The sequence below is a fragment of the Lepidochelys kempii genome, chromosome 10 (genome assembly GCF_965140265.1).
Source record: "Lepidochelys kempii isolate rLepKem1 chromosome 10, rLepKem1.hap2, whole genome shotgun sequence".
Classification (NCBI taxonomy): domain Eukaryota; kingdom Metazoa; phylum Chordata; order Testudines; family Cheloniidae; genus Lepidochelys; species Lepidochelys kempii.
Genome location: NC_133265.1, coordinates 70,916,763 through 70,939,330, shown reverse-complemented (window position 1 = coordinate 70,939,330; position 22,568 = coordinate 70,916,763). Strand labels below are relative to the sequence as shown.

Sequence of the window (22,568 nt, the reverse complement as noted above, 5' to 3'; positions counted from 1 at the left end):
CATGGGTCAGAATTAAAACCGTTGTATTGTGATGAAATGTGCATTCCTTTCTGCTCAGTAAGAACAGTGTGTGTTTATTAGGTGGGCAGTTCAAGTTCTGTGACATCCTTAACTGTTCATGTGTTTGATTTTAAGTGCTTGGGTTTTGCAAATGTTAGGTAAGTACATTGCTGTCACTTAGCAACTGTAACCAGCTTTCACAATGAAGCTTTTAGGCATTTGTGTTAACGTGAGCTCTGTGCACGCAATCAAGCGGCAAGTCTACCCCATCTCTTTTCACTAGTAACATGCCCATATGGCTGGCAACACATGCCCATAGAATCAAAAAGATTATTTTTGTAAGTTATTACCAGTTTTCATTGAAATGTCTGACAGTACACGATTGAGAGCAAGCACCTGGGCTCACACACAATGCACTGGAACTCACAATAACCAATCAGCCCACCTCTCGTCTTTATGCTGGAGCTCAGAGGGATCTGATCCCGTATCACTCACTCAGACCCAATTATTTCAGGCCCTTGATGCATTTTGCACACATGCTGGTACTCCAGCCTTTTCTGAAGAGAGAAATGTCGCCCAATAGCCTCCAGTGCTTGTACGTTCCATGGGACACAGTCCAACCTTCCCAGATACTCCTCTGGAAAACTGGACGCTACCTACTGGCTTGCCTCCTTCCCATACCAAATTCCAGAGCACCACTTCCTTACCATCTCCCCTGATCCTCCAATAACCTCCAGCAGGAAGCATCTGTGCCCTGGGCCCACCTCAAATGCCCGTTTAACAAGTCAATAATTAGGAGCACAGCTGTCAGCCACATGCCTGAAGCGACAGCAAGATCTGTGTCTGCAAAGCCCTCTGTATTTTTCACATGTTAATGAGCAGTGCAGGCTCAGGCTCTGCACTAAAGGCATGCTGCCACCACCATTCTGCCCGCAGTCCCCTGAACTCCACAGAAAGGGAAACTTCCGCTGGCCGCTGCAGGGGTGCTAATGAGGCAAGCACTGGTTACAGCCACAATCAAAGCCAGCCCAGTTCTTAGACACCTAAATGTGTCGGTTTCCCAGCAGGAGAGAACTGTTCAGTGCTCTCACTTTCCCCAGACCTCCCTCTCTGTGCCCTCCTCCCCCATCCCCTTCACTCTTCTCTTCTACTCCCTTCCTTAATTCACCTTTCATTACTTCTCTCTCCTTCTCCCTCCTGCATCTCTCCTTTCACGCTTGCCCCTGGCTTCCCCCCGAGGGGTGACAGCATTGGAGATAACCTTTCCAAAGGGAACAGCGGGGCAAGAGGGCTACGTTACTCACATGTAGCGCAAATGAGAGTTCTTGGCAAAAGCTCGCGGCTGGATGCTGCGAAGTCCTGAGTTCTTGATTGTCCTGGAAGGAGATTTAAAAGGACAGTGATGAAGTAAAGACTGAGGATCAATGGGCACTCAAAACCCTTTGCTAAACTCGAGGAGACGGTCGAGAGACAATGCCCATAAAACTGAAAGCGACAGGCAGAGCAAGACAGTTTCAGGAGCGGACGCTCAGGGAATTAGCGAGCGTGGGGAGGGGTGAACAGTTTAATCTCTAGCCTCAGAAGACCTGGGTAAGGTCACAAATAGAGAGGAGTCTGGTTGTCTCAATTTAATCTGATAGACCTAGTACTGTCAAGAGCAGGCGTAGCATGAGCAGCCGCTGTGCAGGCCTCTCCTACGCAGTTCTGCCAATGCACCGCAATCTTGACCCACAGCACTCCCTGCTACTGCAGCCCTGGGCTTCCCCACGCGGCATTATCAATGCACTTCGGTCTTCACCAGCCACACTCCCTGCTATTCCAATCCTGAGCTCCCAAAACAAATCTCTGCCAGTGCCCCTCAATCCTAACTGCACCCCCCACGGCCCTTGCTACTTCTGGTCCATAGTTTCCTTGGGCCCACTGTTCTAGAGATCTGTGATGGACATATACGTCCTTTGGGGAGCACCACACACACATTTAACCCAGAAGAAAATCCGTTTGCTTTGAGCACTTGAGGACAAGTGAATTTTTCCCAACATGATAAGAAGAGCCGAGAAGGATTCTCTTCCTCTTGTGCTCTGGCAGAGCTAAATCAGCCCCCAGGGCCATGATTTCTTAATCTCCTCTGTGGACAAAATACCAGACTCCATTGCAGCTTTTCTACACTAAATCTCAACCAGCAGCCCAGCCTGGGGACTGGTTCAGTGCACAGCTCGCTGGGGAGCTGAGTCCAGGAAGCTGAGCGATATACTGTAGGTTTCCAACTGAAATGAGGTTGGAGAATTACAACTTAACCCCTGGTGCACATCTGTCCACATTACAGAACCATCACCCGGCATAATCCAGTGTCTGATCAAGAGAGGTACAGGGACAGTTTAAGGCACTGGAATGGGATTTGAAAGGTCTGGGCGCCGTTCCTGGCTGTACCGCAGACTTCCCGTGCGACTGACAAATCACCACCTCGGTTCCCGCTCTGTAAAATGGAGATTCGACTACTTCCCTACCTCACAAGGGTATGCTGAGGACACAGTCGTTGTGACTGCAAAGCACTCAGCTGCTACTGTGATAGGAGCCATGTAAGTAACCAGACAGATAGAAACAGCTGGAGTTTCACATCTTAGGAGAGCAGTGCAGCATATGGACCCAGATCTGGACCAACAGGGGGTGATCCAGATTAGGACTGAAGAGTATTGGCAAAGCTGTGTGAAGTTCACAGTCTGCCTGACCAGGGCTCCGTCTAGGACTGGAAAGCAGCAAAAGTTAAGGAGAAAGGCAAGGTTCTACATCTGCCTGGGAACCGTCAGTCATGCTCTCAACATCATACGTCAGAGGCCGTAGGATGAAAGGAGCAATATTTCCCCGCCGCAGCCTGAACTGGCTGCCGCCAACACCACCCTTCAGGTCTCTCGCTCTCACACATGCATGATACTCACAGCCTCTGGAGTCCCGTGTACAGCTCCATGTCTACAGCGTTCAGCGTCTGCAAGTTCTTCCAGTTCTCTATGTGTCTGTGGAGAGGAAGGAAAGGCTCAGCCCTAGGTACAACAGGACAGTCAGTCTGTTCCACACAGCAGAAGTGCTGCACGACCCAGGCAACACCCAGGAAACTGTCCATAGGAGACATCCACTCCCTGGCTTTGCCCAAAGCCCTATGCAGGGGGAGGGTGTGGGGAATAGACACTATTGCATCTGCAACACCACATAAGCTGCTGCTCCGGCACCCTGGAGCTCATGTGGTTTCCATTATAACCCCCCAAAAACAATTTCTCTTGTTTTTTTTATTATTTCCTATTCTCTGCAGCTTTGGGGGTCAAGCCATCACCTTGGGTTTCCTCTGGTCCCATCATTTAATATTTTATTAAGGGGCCAATGGAGGCACCTGGGTCTAATGGTTAATGTAGCCAACGGGGAGGGGGGAGTTTTGGGCAAGTCACTTCCCCTCCATGTGTGTCTCACTCTGCCCATGTGTAAAGCAGAGATAAGGATCAAGATCCCCACATGAGAGACACCGGAGCCACTGGGCAAAAGGCTAATGCAAAATTTAAAAATGCGGCTACTGAGCCCCAAACTGGCTCTGGATCCCTGTTCCTGGTGGCCAGGGAGAAGAGGGGTTTGCTCCTCTGGCTGAGCTGCCCAACAAACAGATAAGGTCCCTTCAGGGCTCAAGTGCACTCAGCTCTGACCCCCACAGATTCAAAAAATCCAGTCTTCAATATGGCCTCGGATGGGTCCAGCCCAGCCACAACATACAACATCCCCATGTGCAAGAGCCAGAGGTAAGGGCCCACCTCAGGGCTCCCGGTCTCTGAAGCTTCCGGAAGGCAGACACCTCTGAAAGCAGCCCTCATCACAAACTGATCCAGGGAAAGGACAGAGGGCACTCCAACCCCCCAGACAGCTGATCCACCAACCAGAATTTGTATTGACGACGGTAGATCTGATTTCCCGTTTCCAATCAGCAGGCTCTTCAGCACATGGGGAAGGGGCACCCCTGTGTATAATGGGGCACAGGTGTCCCCAAAGTTAAGCATGCAGAGTCTCTGCAGGTCTTTCACCAGGTGAGGGAACAACAGCTTAGGAGTCAGTGGCAGGTCTGTGGTCCTGGGCTAAGCAGGGGAGCCTGTGGGGCTCCTGCTATGGGTGGCCTCCATGACACTGAAGAATGATTTGAGTGGCAGCTCATCTTCAAAAGCCCCTCAAAAGAGATTAAATGTCACATAGGGAGTGTGTCAGAGCAGGGATTTGAACCCAGCTCACAAGTCCCAGTCCAGGGGGCCATCCTCCAGCCAGGAGGAAGGGGGATAACTCCTTCCCTGCCAAGCCCTGGATGGGGACTGTACACCCCATCCCTCCTTTCCTGGCCAGAACTTGGATTTGCAAAGCAGGGTTTGAGGTGAGGTGCTTTGGTTGGGGTGATTGCGATATACTGTATAACGGTAATGGAAGGACCTGGTCACACATTTAATCCAGAGAGACACGATAGGGGAGGTAATATCTTTCATTGGACCAGCATCTGTTGGGGAGAGAGACAAGCTTTTGAGCTTACACAGAGCTCTTCGGGTCAGGGAAACGTACTCAGTGTTACAGCTAAATACAAGGTGGAACAAGTTGTTTGGCATAACTAGTTAATACATATTTCAAGGGACCATTCAAGGTGAAGTGGCTACAGCTACACAACACACATATTTATCCACTCTGCTAATGGGAGTAATGGGTGGGGTTCAACTCTTTGCTAGCTGAGGCGTGTTTACGTGACATGGTATCTGGCTTAGTGTATAAAATGTGTTTTTACAATGTGTTCCTCACACACTTGAGGCAGTCGGACAGGCGTGCTATTGAGAATGGGGGGAAAAACCAAAGCTGGCACTGCTGTATTGTTTAGTTCCTAGGGTACGTCTACACAGCGAGCCTCAGAGCCCAGGCCTGCAGATTGAGGCTCACATTACCGTACTAAAAACAGCTGTATAGACACTATGGCTCAAACTGGAGCTCAGGCTCTGGAGCCTGTCCTTCCTTAGGCTTCAGAGCCCAAGCATCTACACAGCTGTCAACCCAGGCTCTGAGACTCGCTGCCACGAGCTGTACAGATATACCCCAATTGGCACAGACTCCTGTTAGTGGGACTCAATCCTGAGCAGGTGGGAGCCCAACCTAGAGAACAGAGGAGAGTTTTGTCTCCCCTGCACATTCAGTGCTTGACCTCATTGCTGACACAGCCAACAAAGGGCTAGTTAACATCCGTGACAATAGTCGGTTGTGTAAAGTGGACCCTTGTCTACAGGGAAGTAGGGCAAGACCCACCGATTCATTGCAGGTGGTCCACTGATCAGACACACATACAAACCTAGGTTGAACTGGAATCAGTGACCCACAGGTGACAGGCTCCTCATCCCAGTCCCTCTCACCACCCTTCAGAGGACAATGGGGTCATTTCTGCTCCCACATGAGTTTTCATGTTGGAAACAGAAAGGAGCTTTCCCCGTCCTCAAGCCTGGGGGAAGAACACCCTTCACACCAACAGACACACTCAGGGGCTAAGCAAGCTCAGTGGGAAACACTGGTTGGCACGCAAAGCTCCTCCCACATTGAACTAACAAGCTGTTGGGCCATAAACTGCCAGCTCTCTGGAATCTGAAGGCATCTACCATAGATGCCTAAACCTTGGCCTCAGTTTATAGCTACTACAGAGATCAAGGGACGTGGGAACCCACTTAACTTCACATTCAGTCACAGAGCATGCTAAGGCCCATGTAATTTAGTTTCTGCTGGGAGTTGTATTCAGTCCATCCCAAAAACCACAAATCCAGTTCAGACCTTCTTTCCCCAGAGACTACAAAAATCCAGGGCAGGTTCTGCTCCCCACTCGACCTGTACCCTAAGGTGTATTCACAAGAGAAGAAAGACTACAACTTGTGGGTGGGGGGAAATCCCTGTATATTTCTATTTAGTCAATGTAAAAAGTGACTATTTGGAAGCCAGGTCCAGAGCTTTGGAGACACTGATCAGATCTCAGGCTTTGACTTGTCCCCATCCCTGGCAGCAGGTTCAGCCCCTAGGTGGAGTGGCCTCTCAAGTGGCCCCGGTGTAGTCAAAGTCAGAAGAGCAGATGAACTCATGCAAGAGTCTGGAGAGGGGGAGGAACCTTCCCACTGCAACCAAGCAAGGAGAAAGCCCCAGCGGGCTGGGATGGTTTGTTTACCTGCAGCATCCACAGGTTTGGCCAATCGCAGCTCCCACTGGCCGCGGTTTGCTGTCCTAGGCCAATGGGGGCTGTGGGAAGCGGCAGCCAGCAAACCCCTCAGCCCACACCACTTCTCACAGCCCCCATTGGCCTGGGACAGCAAACCACGGCCAGTGGGAGCTGCAATCAGCCGAACCTGCAGACACTGCAGGCAAACAAACTGTCCCGGCCCGCCAGCGGCTTTCCCTGTCGGGCCACGAGCCAAAGGTTGCCGATCCCTGGAGAAGCCTAAACCTACATTCGGGTGGGCTGAGAAACAGGGACATTCAAGCAATTTTGAATTCCCGGGCAATGGACAAAGCTTCTGCAAATCCTTGGCAGAACAGAACTCGGGCCAGAAGGAGTTGGCCAACAGACTCCAAGTGGTATTGCAGTTATTAGGGAGAAAGGGCAGAGGTACATTTTCCGAGCACCATGGGGCTTCCAGGACTGGAAGAGATGAGGATTGTGATAGGCTGGACAAAACACACTGGAGCAGAGACAGAAACGCGGGCTGAAGCCATCTCCGCCACCCAGCAATGTCAAGCCCAGAGAGGGGGCCCTCCAGTGGGAAGGAGAAGGACATCAGGAACCAGGCTTTAGTGCTGCTGCCATGACAGATGTACGGTATGTTGGGTTTGGAGTATAGTGTCTGAGGGAATGGGCTAAGCAGCTCTCAGCTAGGAACCCAAGCAGCAAATAGCCCAGGGAGAAGATTAGACTTTATGCTGTATCACTGTTCATGAGTTTGTTAATAAAGATGAAGTTAAGTTCGGACTTTACCCTCCGGGTTCTTATCGAGCAAGTCTTCCGCTCATAAGCGTGCTTGCAGGACAGGCATGCCGTACTCTGGCAGAAAGACAACTTAAGGCTTAGCACTCAAATAGCTGTGGGTGCCATGGCCCAGGCCTGAGGTGAGCAGAGGAGTCTTGCAAACCACATGTCCCTCTGTTTCATGGGCATGAAATACAAATGCTCCCTGTTTAATTTCCCTGTCAGAGCCACTCTCTGTCCATATAATGGAACATGATGGCTGAGGACTGGGAAACAGAACTAAGATCCCTAGTGCCAGCATCCAGTCCCCATAGCTCACACACACATGAGCAACTAGAATTGTTCCTCCATTGTGGAAGTGGCTTTACACCAGACTGCTGCCGCCTGCAAAGACAGCTCAGCAAACCTGGGCTCCTGCCTCTTGCCCCAGGAGGGAAGCTCGTGACCCTTTCACATGCTAATAACCTATAATCATATGAGGGCATAGACAGCCAGAGACACACACACGCACGCAGACACACATGGTAATCACACAACACCGTACGCTGAGTCACTTTCATATACTAAAGGCTTTTGATTTCAGCCCAGCCTGAATTGCAGTTTGCTATGAGCAGTGAACCCAGCGTTTTCTTGCTATGATGTTTCACTCTTTTGAAATTCGTTATTAGTCAGTTACACAGCCTGTGGGAGTTTGCGCGGTACAATCCTACCACTTAGCCCTTTAACCCATGGATCTCCAAGCGCTTCACAAAACAGAGGTCTCATCATCTCTACTTCATAGAGGAGGAAACAGACATACAGAGAGAAAGCTGGAGGTCAGATTTTCAAAAACACTCACTAACATTGGGCGCTTCCATTGGAATCTGATTTTCAGTGGTGCTGAGTATCTACACCACCAGTTGGAAGTAATGAGGGCTACAGGTGCTCAGCACCGCCAAGAAATCAGACCCCTAGCAAGCGGTTTGAACTGGGCACCCAAAAAAAGCCTAAAGCCCCCAAAAGGAGTGGCCACTTTTGAAAATATTGGCCTAAATCCACCTGACCAAGATCATGTGCCAAGTCAGCAGCAGTCTTGGGAACAGACCCCAGGAGTCCTGATTCCTAGCCCTATGCCTTACACTACAGAGACATGCCCAGAGAGATGCCGACACTACATTCTACATACAGTCCACATACACACACACAACTTGTGTCTTGCCTAGTTAGTCTGGGGTGGATTTCCATGAGGATGTCCTCTCTCCACAACACCTGAGCAGATGACACGGCCCCTTTAGAGACACGCAGCTCAAGGCCCACATTTGTGTTTGGATGTTGGACTGCAAAATAAGCACTGGATTCCAGCAAGCAAGCAGCACTCAAACAAACACACGCACAATGGAAATGCAAACCGCGCATTTGACTGCACACCCCTGTAGGGCAACGAGGAAATTGATTTGTCATCCAGGCGTGTTATGTCTAGTGATCTAGACAGGAGCATTAGCTTTCAATTATCCGATATGTTTAGCATTATAAACAAACTGTCTGGCAGACCAGCTCCAGACTGCGCAGCTATGAACGTGGGGAGGCGGGGGCAGGAGAAGGGGGCCTTCTTTTAAAAGCAGCAGCCAATAGAATCCAGCTCTCTGCCTCTCCCCAGCTGTCAGGAGAAAGAAAGCCACAGGCCGTGCAACTCAGGCTGACGGGTACTTTAAAAAGTCGATAGGTTCAAGGACTTCCTTTGAAACCCACTTCAGCATGTTTTGTGACTGGCACGCCGATCTGGGAGGCCACTGCAATGCAAAGCAGCAATTACCTGCGGGAATACCAATGAGTCGCTGACAATCCATTGGACCCACTGCCGTTTGTAGATGGGATGCTAGAGATCCTGGGTCAATTCTACAGTCTTTGGTGTCATCTCCAGGCAATCTCTAAAGCCCCCATCATCCTGCTAATGACTGCAGTACAGAGTACACTCTGCCGCTGCCCACGTCACCACCCTTTCGGTGCCGGTCCCGTCACAATGATACTAGCAAAGACTGATGGTTACATAGTGCCAATGGATCCCAACGCATTTAACTAGCTCTGCGTACAGGGGTCACTCTTCCTCCACTGAACTTAACCTCTGCTAGCCTGGAAGATGCAGGCAGCCGCACAGCGACATGACACACGGTGCAGGACAGAAAGGAAGTTACGAAGAATCCTGTCTCTGACTGAAACCACGTGGGGAATTTAAAGCCAGCAAAATAATTCCCTGAGATGGAAGGAGTACGGCCAGGGATTGAGGGGTTAGCACTCCGACTTGGAGTGCCATGGATTCGTTACCCAGTGGACAGATTTTATGTTCCATCTGAAGAACAGCCCTCTCCAGCAACACACCAGGGCTGGCACCGGGCTAGGACACGGAGGTCGGTACTGACTCAGAGAGTGTCACGGCCATTGCTCCCTGCTGCTCATCACCTCCTACCCCCATGCTGGGGCCCTGGAGTCAGTACCGATTCAGAAGGCCTGGGACCCACGTTTAAGTACCCCCCACACTGTTCTGCAGTGTTGTGCTGGGGCACCGGGGTCAGCACTCACTCAGGGAAGAGCACCTACACCCCGACCTTGCAGCACCCTAAGTTTTCTCTAGGAGCCCCCTCTGTTATAACCCCAGTCACACCAGCGACGCGGGGTGCTGCTGCCCAGAGGTTCACAGTCAGTGCTGAGCAATTCCCCCCTCCCCCGCCCCTTTTAATTTTCAGATGAGTTTTTGTGAAAACCTCAAAACTCAGAGGCTCAGTCCAGGGATCAAAGGCAATAACTGACAACGAATAAATGAACAATTCCTGGAAAGTTCCACCAGATCAGAACAGCGACAGACTTGGCTCCACCCCACCGCTCCCCATCAGCCTGCACTGGCTGGCTTTTGCTAAACCCTTCCTGGTAGGCAGGAAGAGGGGGTGCATGTGAAGAGGCCTTTGCCTTCCAGTGAGAATAAAAGAGGCCACCACACAGAGTGTCTCTGCTCCTCCCCCCTTAGTGTTCAGGTAATGGCAGCCTATCTGATAGTGCAGGAGCTGTGCACAGCTCGAGGTCTCTCTCCCCTGGTGAACACAGACCCCCCCCCGTCATTTACAACCCCCCGGTATCAAACATCATGTCTCCTGTTGGCCAGTGCCTGTGGGCTTAGAGGCAACATCAGGGAGGACTGTACTGAACTCCCCACGCCAGGCAGGGGCAAGTGCTTCAGTGAACAGCAGTCACTCCTTCCCCTCAAAGTTCTCAGATTCGCGCAGGAACCCAAGAGAAATTGGTCTGCACACTCGCCAAGCTCCACCTGCATTCAAATCCCTGTGGCGTTTGGTACTCAGCTAACGGTGGCTCCTAAGTAACTGGCCATTGGCTATTCATAGTTCAATTAATTACTGATTCCTAAACATCCAGCCAATGGCAATCCACCTCAGTCAGCTGTTGGAGCCCGAGGACACGTAAGGGAAGGTGAAGCATGGCTAGTCGAGGTCAAAGGCAGACCTCAGGGCAGTTCTCCACAAGGCTGCTACAGTTCCAGTCCAGCAGAGGCAGGAAATTTCGCTGCCTAGATTATGTGGACATCTGTGGCTCTCAGTAGCATTCTTAAACTACCCAAGTCAGCTGTCTAGCAAGTGTTGCATAGGAGGACTTCAGCTTTCTCCTTGACCCCAACTGCTCTAGGGGAGAGGCAGCGTGTAGGTCACATTCATGGGACATCCAGAACTAGTTCATTCACTACTAAGCACACTGAAAAAAAAAAAAAACCTTACCTCTCCTTAGAAATCAGTCCTTATTTGTCATAACTCAGCCCTGCTTCTCAGCTCAGCCCCAGAAGAGAGGTATTGTGGAATCTGATTTTTGGATTCTCCTCTCCTGTGCCAGGGAGCAGTTGAAGATATGCTCCAAACCACTGCAAGGTTAAGTTGAAACTGTCTGTCCTGACTGCAGCCTTGCCACGCGACTTTGCATGCTCCATGAGAGAGAGAGAAGAAAGCCCATAGCACAATGAAGACCATTGTTTTACATAGGGAGATTAAACAACAGAGCACAGGTCTCTGATTTGCATTCTCCCTTCACCCATACCTGCATACTCCATAAGAGTTTCTGAGGAAGCTGTAAAGAAACCAAGCCACCCTTTACAGCATTATAAAGCACTTATCACATACATTTAATAACTACAGGCATGAAAGACTTAATTCACTCAACATGGAAGTTATAAAATTGAATCAGTAACTGAGCATCAAAGGGAAATACAGACACATAAATACTTACAAGGGCAATATTTTCCCTATTAAATGGATGGATTTCCCCTCAACACCCCCTCCCCACGGGCACATAAAAATAAGTCTCCCAGCATTGAGGAAGTTTATATTGTTAGAGGATAATTCGAGGTCACTGGGAAAAAAAATGACTCCAGCTTTGGAGAAATAATAATCAGCATCACCCTAGGGTGTAATTGTGATTTGTCAAGGTAATGATCATAAAACATAACATTTGTGACACAGCACTCTTTATGCATGCAAATCTGTGCCACTAGCCAGGTCCTTATAGAGCGCATGTGAGGAGAGACGCTGTACTTGAGGCAAAGAAAGCAGGCAATGAGGCAGTTACCCTTCCATGACCCCAACCTCGCATAACCTAGTGGTCTATACGGGATAATTTAGAGGAACTATGTTAGTTCAGAAAGGTGCAACAACAGAACAAACAGCACTGCTGGTTAGAAACTAGTAACGGACAGGTCCGATCCATAGCTAGCAGGAAACAGTATTCAGGTCTGCATTCTGGTCTCAGATGTGACACTGCACCAGAATCCTACATAGGACCCAGCCCCAACATCCCAGCTCAGACATCTGTTTGGCATTTCCAGAGAGACAAAGACATGAATGGGCTGTGGAGGCTGAATTGTTCTTACCCCACCACAGAAGGTCTCTGAGTCCCAGGTGAGAGACCCACTGGCAGGGTGTGAGGGGGGAGAGGGAACGTCTACACTGCTATTTTTAGCCCCTTAGCACGAACTCAAGTCATGTGGCATGGGCTCTGAGACTTGCTGCCACAGGGCTTGTTTTGCAGTGTGGACGTGCCCAGAGGATGCCTGCCTCATCCCAACAGTGACTAAGAGGGCCTATCAGTGTATAATCACCATGCAGGGAGAGGAGCTACTTAGGGTGATCCAAAGGGACAGAACAAGGAGCCATGGGATTAAGCAAGGAGCATTTAAATTGATATCATTAAAAGTCTCCTGACCGTGTGGAATCTGAGTCTCCTGCAATGGGAGGTGGAGTCATCACCCCACTGGAGCGCCATCATGGGGAAAGAGCAGGTGCATAGCAAGCGGGAGGGGAAACAGATTGTAGGGAATAATCTTCCACTGTCCCTCAGGGATAGATAAAACAACTCCTCCTCTTTCTACTCCCATCCTTGCTTAGCACTGCCTCTTCCTCTGTCCTCTTCCCCCACAGCCTGGCCAAACAATGCAGCTGCAAGAACCTTCCCCTCTGCAGCTCTCTTTGCCAAAGCCTCTGAGTTCTCCCCCTTGCCACTGAGTTAATAACTCTGCAACGCATCTTGCAATCTGGTTTGCGGCTGGTGGTGCGTTGCGTTGTCTCTGCTGAGACACTGAAGACATTCTCATCTAGGTGCAGGATCCTGGAGATCACTGTGAATTCCTCTCCCCGCAGAATCCCTCTCCTCTGTCCTCACGAGCCCCACCACAGTTCTCAGGGCACCAGCGGTATCTGGTGTGGAATTTGTTTTTTTAAGGACACTTTTCAAGCAAGCTGGGATGAGCTCAGTGTCCCAGCCAGTGTCTCCCCTCTCACCAAAACACGCTTTGTTGTCCCAGGCTACCCGGGAGCTATTGCTCAGTGCTAAAGGGCTGCCTCATTTGCAGTATCTAAATTCATTGCCATAGAGAGACATCCAAGTACAGAAGATGCTCTAGAAAACCAGCCTCTATCCTGTAAGTGGTATATTTAAGCTCTGCTTGGAATCCATATAGAATTATTCCAGGCACCAATGCTGTGCCCAGCTACACAATGCTGCTGGTAGTCCATAAGAACTCAGGCCAGAGGTTTAGGCTCTGCATTTCAGTTTTGTTACAGGGGTTGGGAAGAGAGTCACTGACAATGTTATTGATTCCTTGCTGAATGTTATGTTACATATGGGGTGGGGCATCGACGTGTCACATTCTCTGCATGTCGTGCCTGGGTTTGTTTTTCAACATCCTCTAAGGGTATGTCTACACTGCAGTGTAAGCCCAGGGTTCAGATTCAGGCTCAAGCCTAGCCCTCTTCCCTCTACGCACAAATCGCACTAACCCAGGGCTCAGACCCAAAGTCCCAGGACCCCATGGGGGTTGAGGGTCCGAGCCTGAGTCAAGCCAGGACTCAGGGTTCAAGCCCTATTGCTTTGCAGTGTAGACACAGACCCACTGGACTCATGCTCTGGGAGTCCACCAAAAGTATCCCACAGCTGACTTTCTTTGTCCTGTGGACCGTCTCGTTTTCCCACACCGCACCATGAACAAAGGGCTAGAGGAGCCATATTTTAGGAAGCCACCAGGAAGCCTGGGATACAGGTAGTTGGACTCAAGCCTGTATAATGCAGTGTAGATGCTGGAGACCCAGGTTGGGACTCAGGGTTCAACAGTTCCTAACATGGCATTACAAATGAGTGTAGACACTCAAGCCCTACGTTAATAAACCCAAGGTCTGCTAACTCAAATCCTATTAACCCTGAGCTTACATTGCAGTGTAGACAGACCCCTAGGGTCTGTCTTCACTGCAGAGTTAGTCCAGGCTCTTATCTGGGCATTGCCCCTAACCAATCCACTCTCAAAACCCCTCTGAGCTGAGCTAAGTGGTATTTTCAATCCAGGCTAGCTGGCCTGGCTTGGGGTGTAGGCTACAGCCCAGGGGCTGCTTTCACTCAGGTTGGTAACCCACCCACTTTGCAGTGAGGCTGCAGGCTAAACCATTTGACTACGGACAGTCCCCCAGTTCTCCCTGTGCTCCCCAACAGACAGACAAGTCCTCCCACAATTTAAAGGGGAAGAATCTTCAAGCACCTCCGCTCACTGCAGGGCCGAGCTCTATGGGATATGCTCCCTGATCTCTCAGCAACACACATGGGGCAACGCAGCACCAGTGCAGGTAACTTGGGTAGGGCTTTGCAGAAGGGCTGCTCACACCCAGGCTAGGCTGATCTGGGTGCTCAGACCCCAGCACTGATCCCTCAGGCTGACTATGGTGAAGACATGCCCCTTGCAAGCCTGACCACCATCCTTCCTCCAGTTCACCAGGGTAGTGCCTTCACCCTCTCTTCCTGTCTCATGGGGCTGGTTGTCCTGGCTCCAGAGCTCCTGTTTCAGAACTATCAGCTGACAACTGCCTGCCCCACACCACCAGGGAGGCAATGCCACAAGCCAGAAATAGCGAGCTCTCCTGTTCTCGCACACTAGAGCCAGGGCCTTCCCAGTGCCAGAAGAGTTACACGTGATTTTCTGCCTCGATGCTGCAAAGGGAGAACAAGCTGCTTCACAAGGTACAGCAGCCGAGACGAAACCCGGCTGGTGGCAGCAGCGGCAGGGATTCATTCACGAACACCCTCCTTAATGTCATGTCCTTTTTACCTTGTTAGCACCAGTCAGCACGGAGCCCTGGGTTCCCCAGCGAGAGCTTTAGGCCTCCGGAAGCAATTAGTGCAACTGCTTAATCAGAGCATTTCTGCTCACACAAACGAAACTCTTGCTCATTGGGACCAAGCTCTGTTGAAGGCCTTCAACAGAGAACTGCATTTGCCCCCTCAGTCCTCCTTATGAGGCAGCACAGCTTAATGGTCTGCACACAGGACAGGGAGTCAGGACTCCTACATTCTATTCCTGATTCTGACTCTCTGTGGGGCTTTGGGCATGTCACCTCACCTCAGCTAACACCATCTGCCTTCATCAGAGGAACGGAATGGAGGCTCTGTTTGTGCATTGTTAAGCTCTGCACAAGTGCTGTTATAATCCACATCCTACCCTCGTGTCCCTTAACTGTGTCACCCCCGCCCCACCTTTGCCCAGGGTCAGACAGCAAAGCGATTGTATTAATAAACCTTTGCACTGCTTTAGCATCTTTCATCAAACAATCATAAGGCATTTTACAGATACTAACCCTTGTGACAGCCCTTCAAATGAGATAAGTGGCATTTTAGATTTGGGGAAACTGGGGCACAGAAGCCTGTGCCTTTCACCTGCGTCATGTACACCCAGCAGAGCCGGTGTAACCCACCACCCAAAGGGTGAGTGCGTGAGGAGGGAATTCTAATTCAGCAGTACTTTACTGTTGGCACAGATATAAATCATTACTGAAATGCAACCACCTCTGGGGTGGCATGCAGCAGCTGCAAGGCAATGGAGAATAAGGCCCCAGTCCCCCGCTTTAACCACTAGACCAACCTGTCTCTCCCTTTAGCTCCATTGGAAGGTTTCAGATTGACATCCCTGGAGACCAAAGTCATCTATTTCTCCCCCACAGAGGGGCCATTTCTTTGTTATTGTTGGGCTGGGCATGTGGCTGGCAGTCTCGCCCACTGCCAGTGGGCCTGCTTTCTTCATGAAGTCATGGCTAAAACAATCCTTTGCACCAGGAGAGGCGGTCCCTGCTGAGGCTTGTTAGAGACTTATCCGCTGTGCAACAGGAGCATATGCTCTGGATTAGGGACTATTACCATAAACCTGTTCATGTTTCATTACCCTGCAGCTCTGGGGTTGAGGGCTTCCCAAGGGAAAAAGCTGCTGCCTGAGAATCTCCATCACAGCACGAGCCTCAGGACGGGCCAGCATCGCCTGACTTAGGAGATGGCCTTAGGGGACCCCAAAGAGCCACCCTTTGGACAGTAGCTGAGGTAATGAGAGTCATCCTGGCTTCTGGATGAAGGACACTTGTTTTATTGCTGTCTTTCATATGAAAGCGTGAGCTCCTGACCCCCTGTGGTCAGTAAAGATCAGAAAGGCACTTTCTTCAAGGATCAGGGTGCTACGCCCAGGATCCGGGCCAAATTCCAACTCATTAAATTACATTCTGCCTCATTAAATTCCCCCTGCGGGTTCAAATGGATACGGGGTGGTTCTTCACCTCCTGTCCTAAACTGGTGTGCAGCACCAGGCCCAGACTCCCAGAGGGACAAAGGGTATATAAGCTCCAGGCTGCACCAGATGACACGATTAACGACAGAGATGCGGGTAGGGTGGCTACTCACACATCCCCATGATACTGGACACACTGGTGCTTCCAGGAATGACGGGGCCTGCCCCCCATGGTGTGCCCTCGCGTGCACGCCACAGAGCAGATGCCATCTTGAAGAGTGCACCACCCTGCCCCCGCCTGCGTGACCCTGCACGCACACACCAGTCCTGCCCCCTTTCCCGTCCTCGCCCACACACACTTAAAACAAAAAGGTTCCATGTGAATCTAAATTTAGGAGTTCTCTTTTCCACACCAGTTTCTTTTTTTCCATTTTAGATGCAGATGTGAATGTCAGGGCCGGGGGGGCTGATTCCCCACCCCCACACCTCCCGGTACCACCTCTGACTCTCACAAAAGCTGTAAAAACAAAAGCTAAGATTTGCAAACTCCAAAGTGTCAGAAGGTCTTTCGGCTCCTTGAGCGGTTAGGAGCTTTTGGCAACAAATTCCATGTCCTTCCCCCAGCCTGAGCTCTTCTTGTCCTCTCCCTCCTCTGCACCCCAGCCCCGCTTTAGCCTCCTCCGTTTCCCTCAGCCTTTCCCTCCCTCCTCAGCTATTTCAGGCACCGGTTTTCCCACACACACCAGATAGTATGAAACCTGCTGTACTGCTCCCGCTCCCAATGAGGAGGGGAGATGGAGCCAATCTTTCCTGGACTTGTTTTCAGCTCCCACGAAGCATTTGTTTTTCTAAATGGCTCCCAAGGAGCCTGAACTTTGATCCTCCAGCGTTTTGGCTCCTGCGATGTTTATGAAGCTTGAGCAACTGGGCAGTGATGCCCAGCTGGGCTGGAGCAGCGCCAATCTGCCCGCCCCCTCCCCAGCGGAACGCTGTTCCGAAGGGCCTTGGGGCACAGTGGCTTACGGTTGTCTGGGAGCTTGGAAGAGGCCTGCCCTGGTCTCCCTATCTTCACAGCACTGCCACAGAGGATTGAAAATCTCTCTCCTTAGCCTGGATGGAGCCTGTTCTCCACAGCAAAGCCACTGGCTCCGAGTAAGCTGTGGCCACATAGCTTATTATGTACCCATTACCCCCCACTTGTTCCTTCTATTGCAGAGAAACCACAGCCTGTTCTTCCTGAGCTGCCAGCAGTAACAGCCCCACCACCGCCATCTGCCCCACGCCCCAAGGGGGGAGATGTCCATTACCTCAGCCCAGGCTCAGCCCCTGATGGCCCATCAGAAGGAGCAAACACCCCAGGAAGCTGACTCCCTACAACAAAGACACCTGGCAGTAATATTAGCAGCCTTCCAAGATTATAATGTTTTCATTTCCTGCAGTTGGTCATCATTGCTTGGAAGCATCAAAGAAAAAAAAAATCTGTCACTTTTCTGAACATGTCTCCTCCACAGAGTGGACCCACTGTTGTGTTATTGTAGGATTGTGGTCAGGAGAGCTGGAGATGCACATGCCAGTGCGTTGGCATAGGATTGCTCATGAGTGCTGGGCTGTTGGTACTGCAGAGTACTTTGTGGGAAGGGGACAGTTGGCTTTGCACAAATGACACTATCTAGATAGAGCCAGGGCTAGAGGGGAGGGGGGAGGGGGAGAAAGTATAACTGATCAAACTTTGCCCTCCCTCCCCCAAAACACCCTCAACTTTGGCAGTATCCCTTTAACAAGGGTGGTCTTTTTTAACTATTGTAGAAGGAAACAATAGGGCAGTGAGAGACTCTGTTAAAGGGGCTGTGGCATTTCGGTTAGGATTCCTGGCAGACCCAGCTAAAGAAACAACTGTTTGGACCTAAATGCAGAATGGAACTGCCTCCAGGCCCAGTGGCAAAGTGGCACACTCAGTATTCCACCCCACGTATGTCCTATGTAAGTGCATAAACTGAGTTGTGAATTATCCTCTCAGCACCCATGTGGGAGCAATATCTACAGTTATTCATTTGAAAGTAGTATGTCTAGGATTTTGCTTGTTAAAGAATCCAAAGGAGATGCACAGAACATGCTTACTTTTAAGCAGCCTCCTTTAACGGTCAGATGTTTTTTTGACTGCCCGATAAATTTTAACTTCATGCACTAGGTGGGCACTGGCGACCTCTAGTGGTCCATTTGCAGCACTTGAGGTGTGAAGCCACCTGTCTTCTTTTTAACATCAGCTGATGGGCTAAGAAAGAAGGCTGCAGTGGTCAGGTTAAGCACAGATCTCTGTATCATAAGGCAATGGCCCAGGGAGGGTACCCTGAGCGCCTCTCTTACTGAGATGTGATAAGTACACACATGACAAGCATGATAAATTTCTGATTTTAGAGTACACCAGACTATTTCCAAAGCATTCCCAAAGGCCAGTGCTAAACTGACCGGTATAAAATCTTGCAGGAGCATTCAAGGAATCCAGAGGCCATTCTAATTCATAATTGCAAAGAAGGAATGAGAAGCAAAGTCAAGTTCAAGCTCCTGATGGCACCTCCTCTTTCTGCAGTGAGGCTGAAAATTTATTTATTAGGACATGGCCTCCCTTTTGGTGCCATTTAGGCTCACGGAGCAATTTCAATGCCAGAAAGCAGATCCTCAGCAGAGAAAACATCTCAGCATGTTCCTGGATTCTCTGCAAATCCTAACTCTTTTTCTTCCCAGGCAGCTGCGTGGGCTGCGAGGTCCCAGTACCGACCCAGCTTCAGAGTATATATCACCCCAGATTATCAGAGGACGCAATCTGCATGTTAACACAGAACCCAGCGAGAATGGAGAAACAGAGAACGAGAAGGCGAGAGACAGACAGACCGGGGCGAGACTAGAGCACACCGAATGGCAGAGGCACGGAGTGGCAGGGAGGGAAAGTCTGAGCACTGAACACAATCTCTCAGTTGTTGGAGCCAGCTTGTGGTGCTGCGGTTATAAAGACACTTCCAATGTTCTCATGGCAACGGTGGCACCACGGGCATCAAAAGGCATCAGCAGCCAGCACCAAGCCAAGGGGAAAAAGCCGACCCCACCAACCCGGCAAAGTCAGCTATCAGGGGAAGCGACTGGGGAATCCAAGTAAGTCGGAAGAAAGAGAAGTTCACTCTGCATGAAGAATGCAGACCATGTTGTATGCCAACACACAGAGAGTCCTCTGGGGGCTGGCTTACTCAGCAGTCCACCACACCTGGGACCTAACAGCTCTTGCTGTATGCCAGACTGGGTTTTTATTCGAGTGTCCTGCTTTGTGGGGTGGCATCTCATGCCTGACTGAACTCAGGGGCTCTGCCAAGCCTACAGCACACACACTGGTACAGGCAGGCCCCACGTGTCTGTTGGGCTCTATCCACCCTACTGGCCTGTGGGAGTTAGTGATTGGGAGGGGGAGATGAGAGGAGATGAGCCCCTCCTCACACTGATACATAGAATGACCTGGCCGCGGACCCATGGAGAAGTGGCAGGGACAAGATGGCCCAACACACACTGTGCAACAGAAGGGCTGTATCACCCCTTTGCCAGGAGCCAGAAGGCCTCACCACAAATGTGCCCTCCCTGATAGCTGAGCAGAAGCCACTAGCTGGCCAAGCTCACCAGCCACAGCAAGAAAGCGGGGGACACGGATCAGCGTTCATGTCGAGCTCCCCGTCAGTGCCCAGCCCAGGCAAGCCAATGATCCAACCAGCGGATCAAATTCGGTGAGGAATCCTGGCCACGTGCCACCTGAGGCATGTGGCGCACACGCTAAGAAGAAGAAGCAACAAAGTCATGAGGGGGAAGGAGGAGGGGCGCAGGCAGAGCAGTTTCTGGGCTCTGGTCTGACAGAACCACGGGCTACACCAGCCGACTGAGGAGGAGGCCAGTGGGAGTGCTCCATGAGCCACATTCAGACCTAGAGACCCAGCAAACTGAGAAACCTCTGGAAGCTGGAATGAAGCTCTATTCAGATTAAATGCCTAGAAGTTTGTATCCTTCTCCAAAGCCGCCAGCCATGCAGAGATCCTCCGGCCTGGCCCCAGAGCAGCCTGCCCCTACTGCCCAGGGCTGAGTGGGCTTCCTCTCCCTGCCAGGATCCCACGTCTCAGCTCTCCCCGCCCCTGAGGCAGCAGGGCCTGGAACACTGCGAGGCTCAGGCCCCCCACACACACCTGGACGTTCGAGAGACTCGGAATCACAATCCCCTAAGCCGTGCAGCGTGCCCGTCCGCAATAGTGCATCTTTACCAGAGTGCCCCCTTGCAGCGCTGCATTGTGCTCAGACTCAGTTTCTCTATTAGTCTGCTGCTGCTCCACCCAGCCTCCAACACCTTCTGGGTCGCAATGACTTAGCCCTCTGGCCAGGTCGCTTACAGGTCTACCCCCACCTGGAGACCCAAAGTTCAAAACAAGTAGATAAGCACATAAATGCTTCCCTTTCACCTTGAGACCGGATCAGCGACAGCCTTCTTTCCTGTAAGCAGAACTCCACAGCCACTCCCCCAGCTGAGCAGGGCTCTCCCTTTCTGCTCCTCCCTGGAAGGCCCACTCCTGCCCCAGGTGTTGCAGGGCAGGCTGACTGGGCTCCAGTAGCCCGTCTACCCTTTCCTGCTTTGCAAGGGATCTGTGTGCCCCATCACATCACCCTAATGGGGGGCACAGGGAACAGCAAGGCTGTGCGTTCAAAACCCTGAGCCAGCGCTTGATGGAGGTAAATAAAAAGTTCAGTGAAAACCCCAACAATTTCACTGCAGAAACAAAATTACTTGGTCACCGCAACTGAACTGTCCCCAAATTACCTGCCTGACCCCTACAGACTGACGAATGGGGTGTGGGGGAGGGCAGAGAAGGAAGAGGGGCAGCGAGGTAGTCCTTTCACTCACCCGGAGGAGCTGCTCCCTGGAGTGCAGGTCCGTGAGGTGCAGGCAGAGGAAAACGAAAAGGAGTACTTGTGGCACCTTAGAGACTAACCAATTTGGTTAGTCTCTAAGGTGCCACAAGTCCTCCTTTTCTTTTTGCGAATACAGACTAACACGGCTGTTACTCTGAAACCTGTCATTATGCAAGGCACTGCAGAGGAAAACGTGGCTTGTTTCAGCACTCATTGCTTTTTTACAGCCAGGCTGGCTGCTGCAGCCCTGGATGCCTAGAGCATCACCCCAACTGCAAGACGCACAAAGAGCCCGTGCACTGGGGGAGAAACAGGCCATGCAGAGGGTCAGGATGTCTGCTGTCCCCTCTCCAATATGACCCAGAACAGAGTCTGCTCACTCCTAGCACAGGGTTTCTCAGTTCATCTCATTCTGTAAGTGACCTGGTGAGAATGGGTCTAGCCTCCCCTCCCAATATCCCAGTGTTCGGCTCTCAAAATAGGTCATCCCGTGGGTCATCGGGAAAGGCTCTGAGCACCACTATTGGTCCATAAGCCAGAGGCATGGCCTGGCACATTCCATACAAGGGTCCTGGGTGCAAAACTTGCATTATAGCAGCATACAGCACTGCACGTACACAGAGACTTGCGCTCTGCAGGATGGGAGGACTCCACCCACTGGCCTATCAGCTCCAAAACAATTGAGGGGTGCAAGGCAAGCACAGGACCTCTGGGGAGCACCTCCTTCCCCCATTACTCCCTCGCTGGCTGTCAACTCATGACTAACACAGTCAGGAGTTAAGTATTACCCAGCCCAGCAGAAAGCAACGGAGTCCTCCTACTTGTGCAGCTGCCTGTCCAGGGAGCTCCTTTCCTGCAATGAAATATCAAGCTCCACACTCTGCCCCTCTGGCTGGCTGAGCCGCTGGGATCACTTCCTACAGCAAGTGGGCAGATGCTCCATCCTCACAGCCTGTCAAAGGCTCACTTCCAAGCAGAGGGGATTTTGTACCAGTGTTTCCATGGTTTCCATTAGCACCAGGGCAACAAGAGGCAGAGCAAGGAGGGAGCAGGAGCAGATGCGAAGGGAACCAGCCCAAGGAGGAGTAGAGCACATTGCCACAAGTACTCCTTTCCTATTGGCACCTTAGAGACTAACCAATTTATTTGAGCATAAGCTTTTTTTTTTTTTTTTTTGGTTAGTCTCTAAGGTGCCACAAGTACTCCTTTTCTTTTTGCAAATACAGACTAACATGGCTGTTACTCTGAAATTGCCAATAGGGTGCACTGGCGGTCCAGACCCAAGAATCATGGCTCCCTCTGGACACGGTGCCCTTTGAAACAGCAGGGCCAGCCAGCCAGGCACCAGCACAGCTGAGCTGCCTTCAAGGAGGGTCCTGAAACATGAGAGCCCCAGCTGCATGGGAGACGAAGGGAGAACAGGAGATGGTCACCAGTACATTGCAGTACCCCAAAGGGCCAGGCCGGCCACCTTCACTTCCCTCCAAGGTGATGAGCTTCCGCTTTCCTTCCCTCCCACCCCACAGCAAAAATAAAAAACGTTTAAAACAAACTGGAGTTTGGCTGGTTTGGGGCAGGAAACCG

At 51.1% G+C, this 22,568-nt stretch overlaps 1 protein-coding gene across 7 annotated transcripts in view; it reads right to left on the bottom strand.

Moving 5' to 3' along the window:
- NTRK3 (neurotrophic receptor tyrosine kinase 3) overlaps nucleotides 1-22,568 on the bottom strand; it is a 455,727-nt gene that overhangs the window by 243,968 nt on the left and 189,191 nt on the right. For all 7 annotated transcript variants that reach the window (XM_073304182.1, XM_073304180.1, XM_073304181.1 and 4 more), the window contains exons 2-3: nucleotides 2,934-3,008; nucleotides 1,305-1,376 (exon numbers count right to left, since the gene is read on the bottom strand). In XM_073304182.1, the coding sequence (XP_073160283.1) occupies nucleotides 1,305-1,376; nucleotides 2,934-3,008 (147 nt within the window). The remainder of the gene's footprint in view (nucleotides 1-1,304; nucleotides 1,377-2,933; nucleotides 3,009-22,568) is intronic.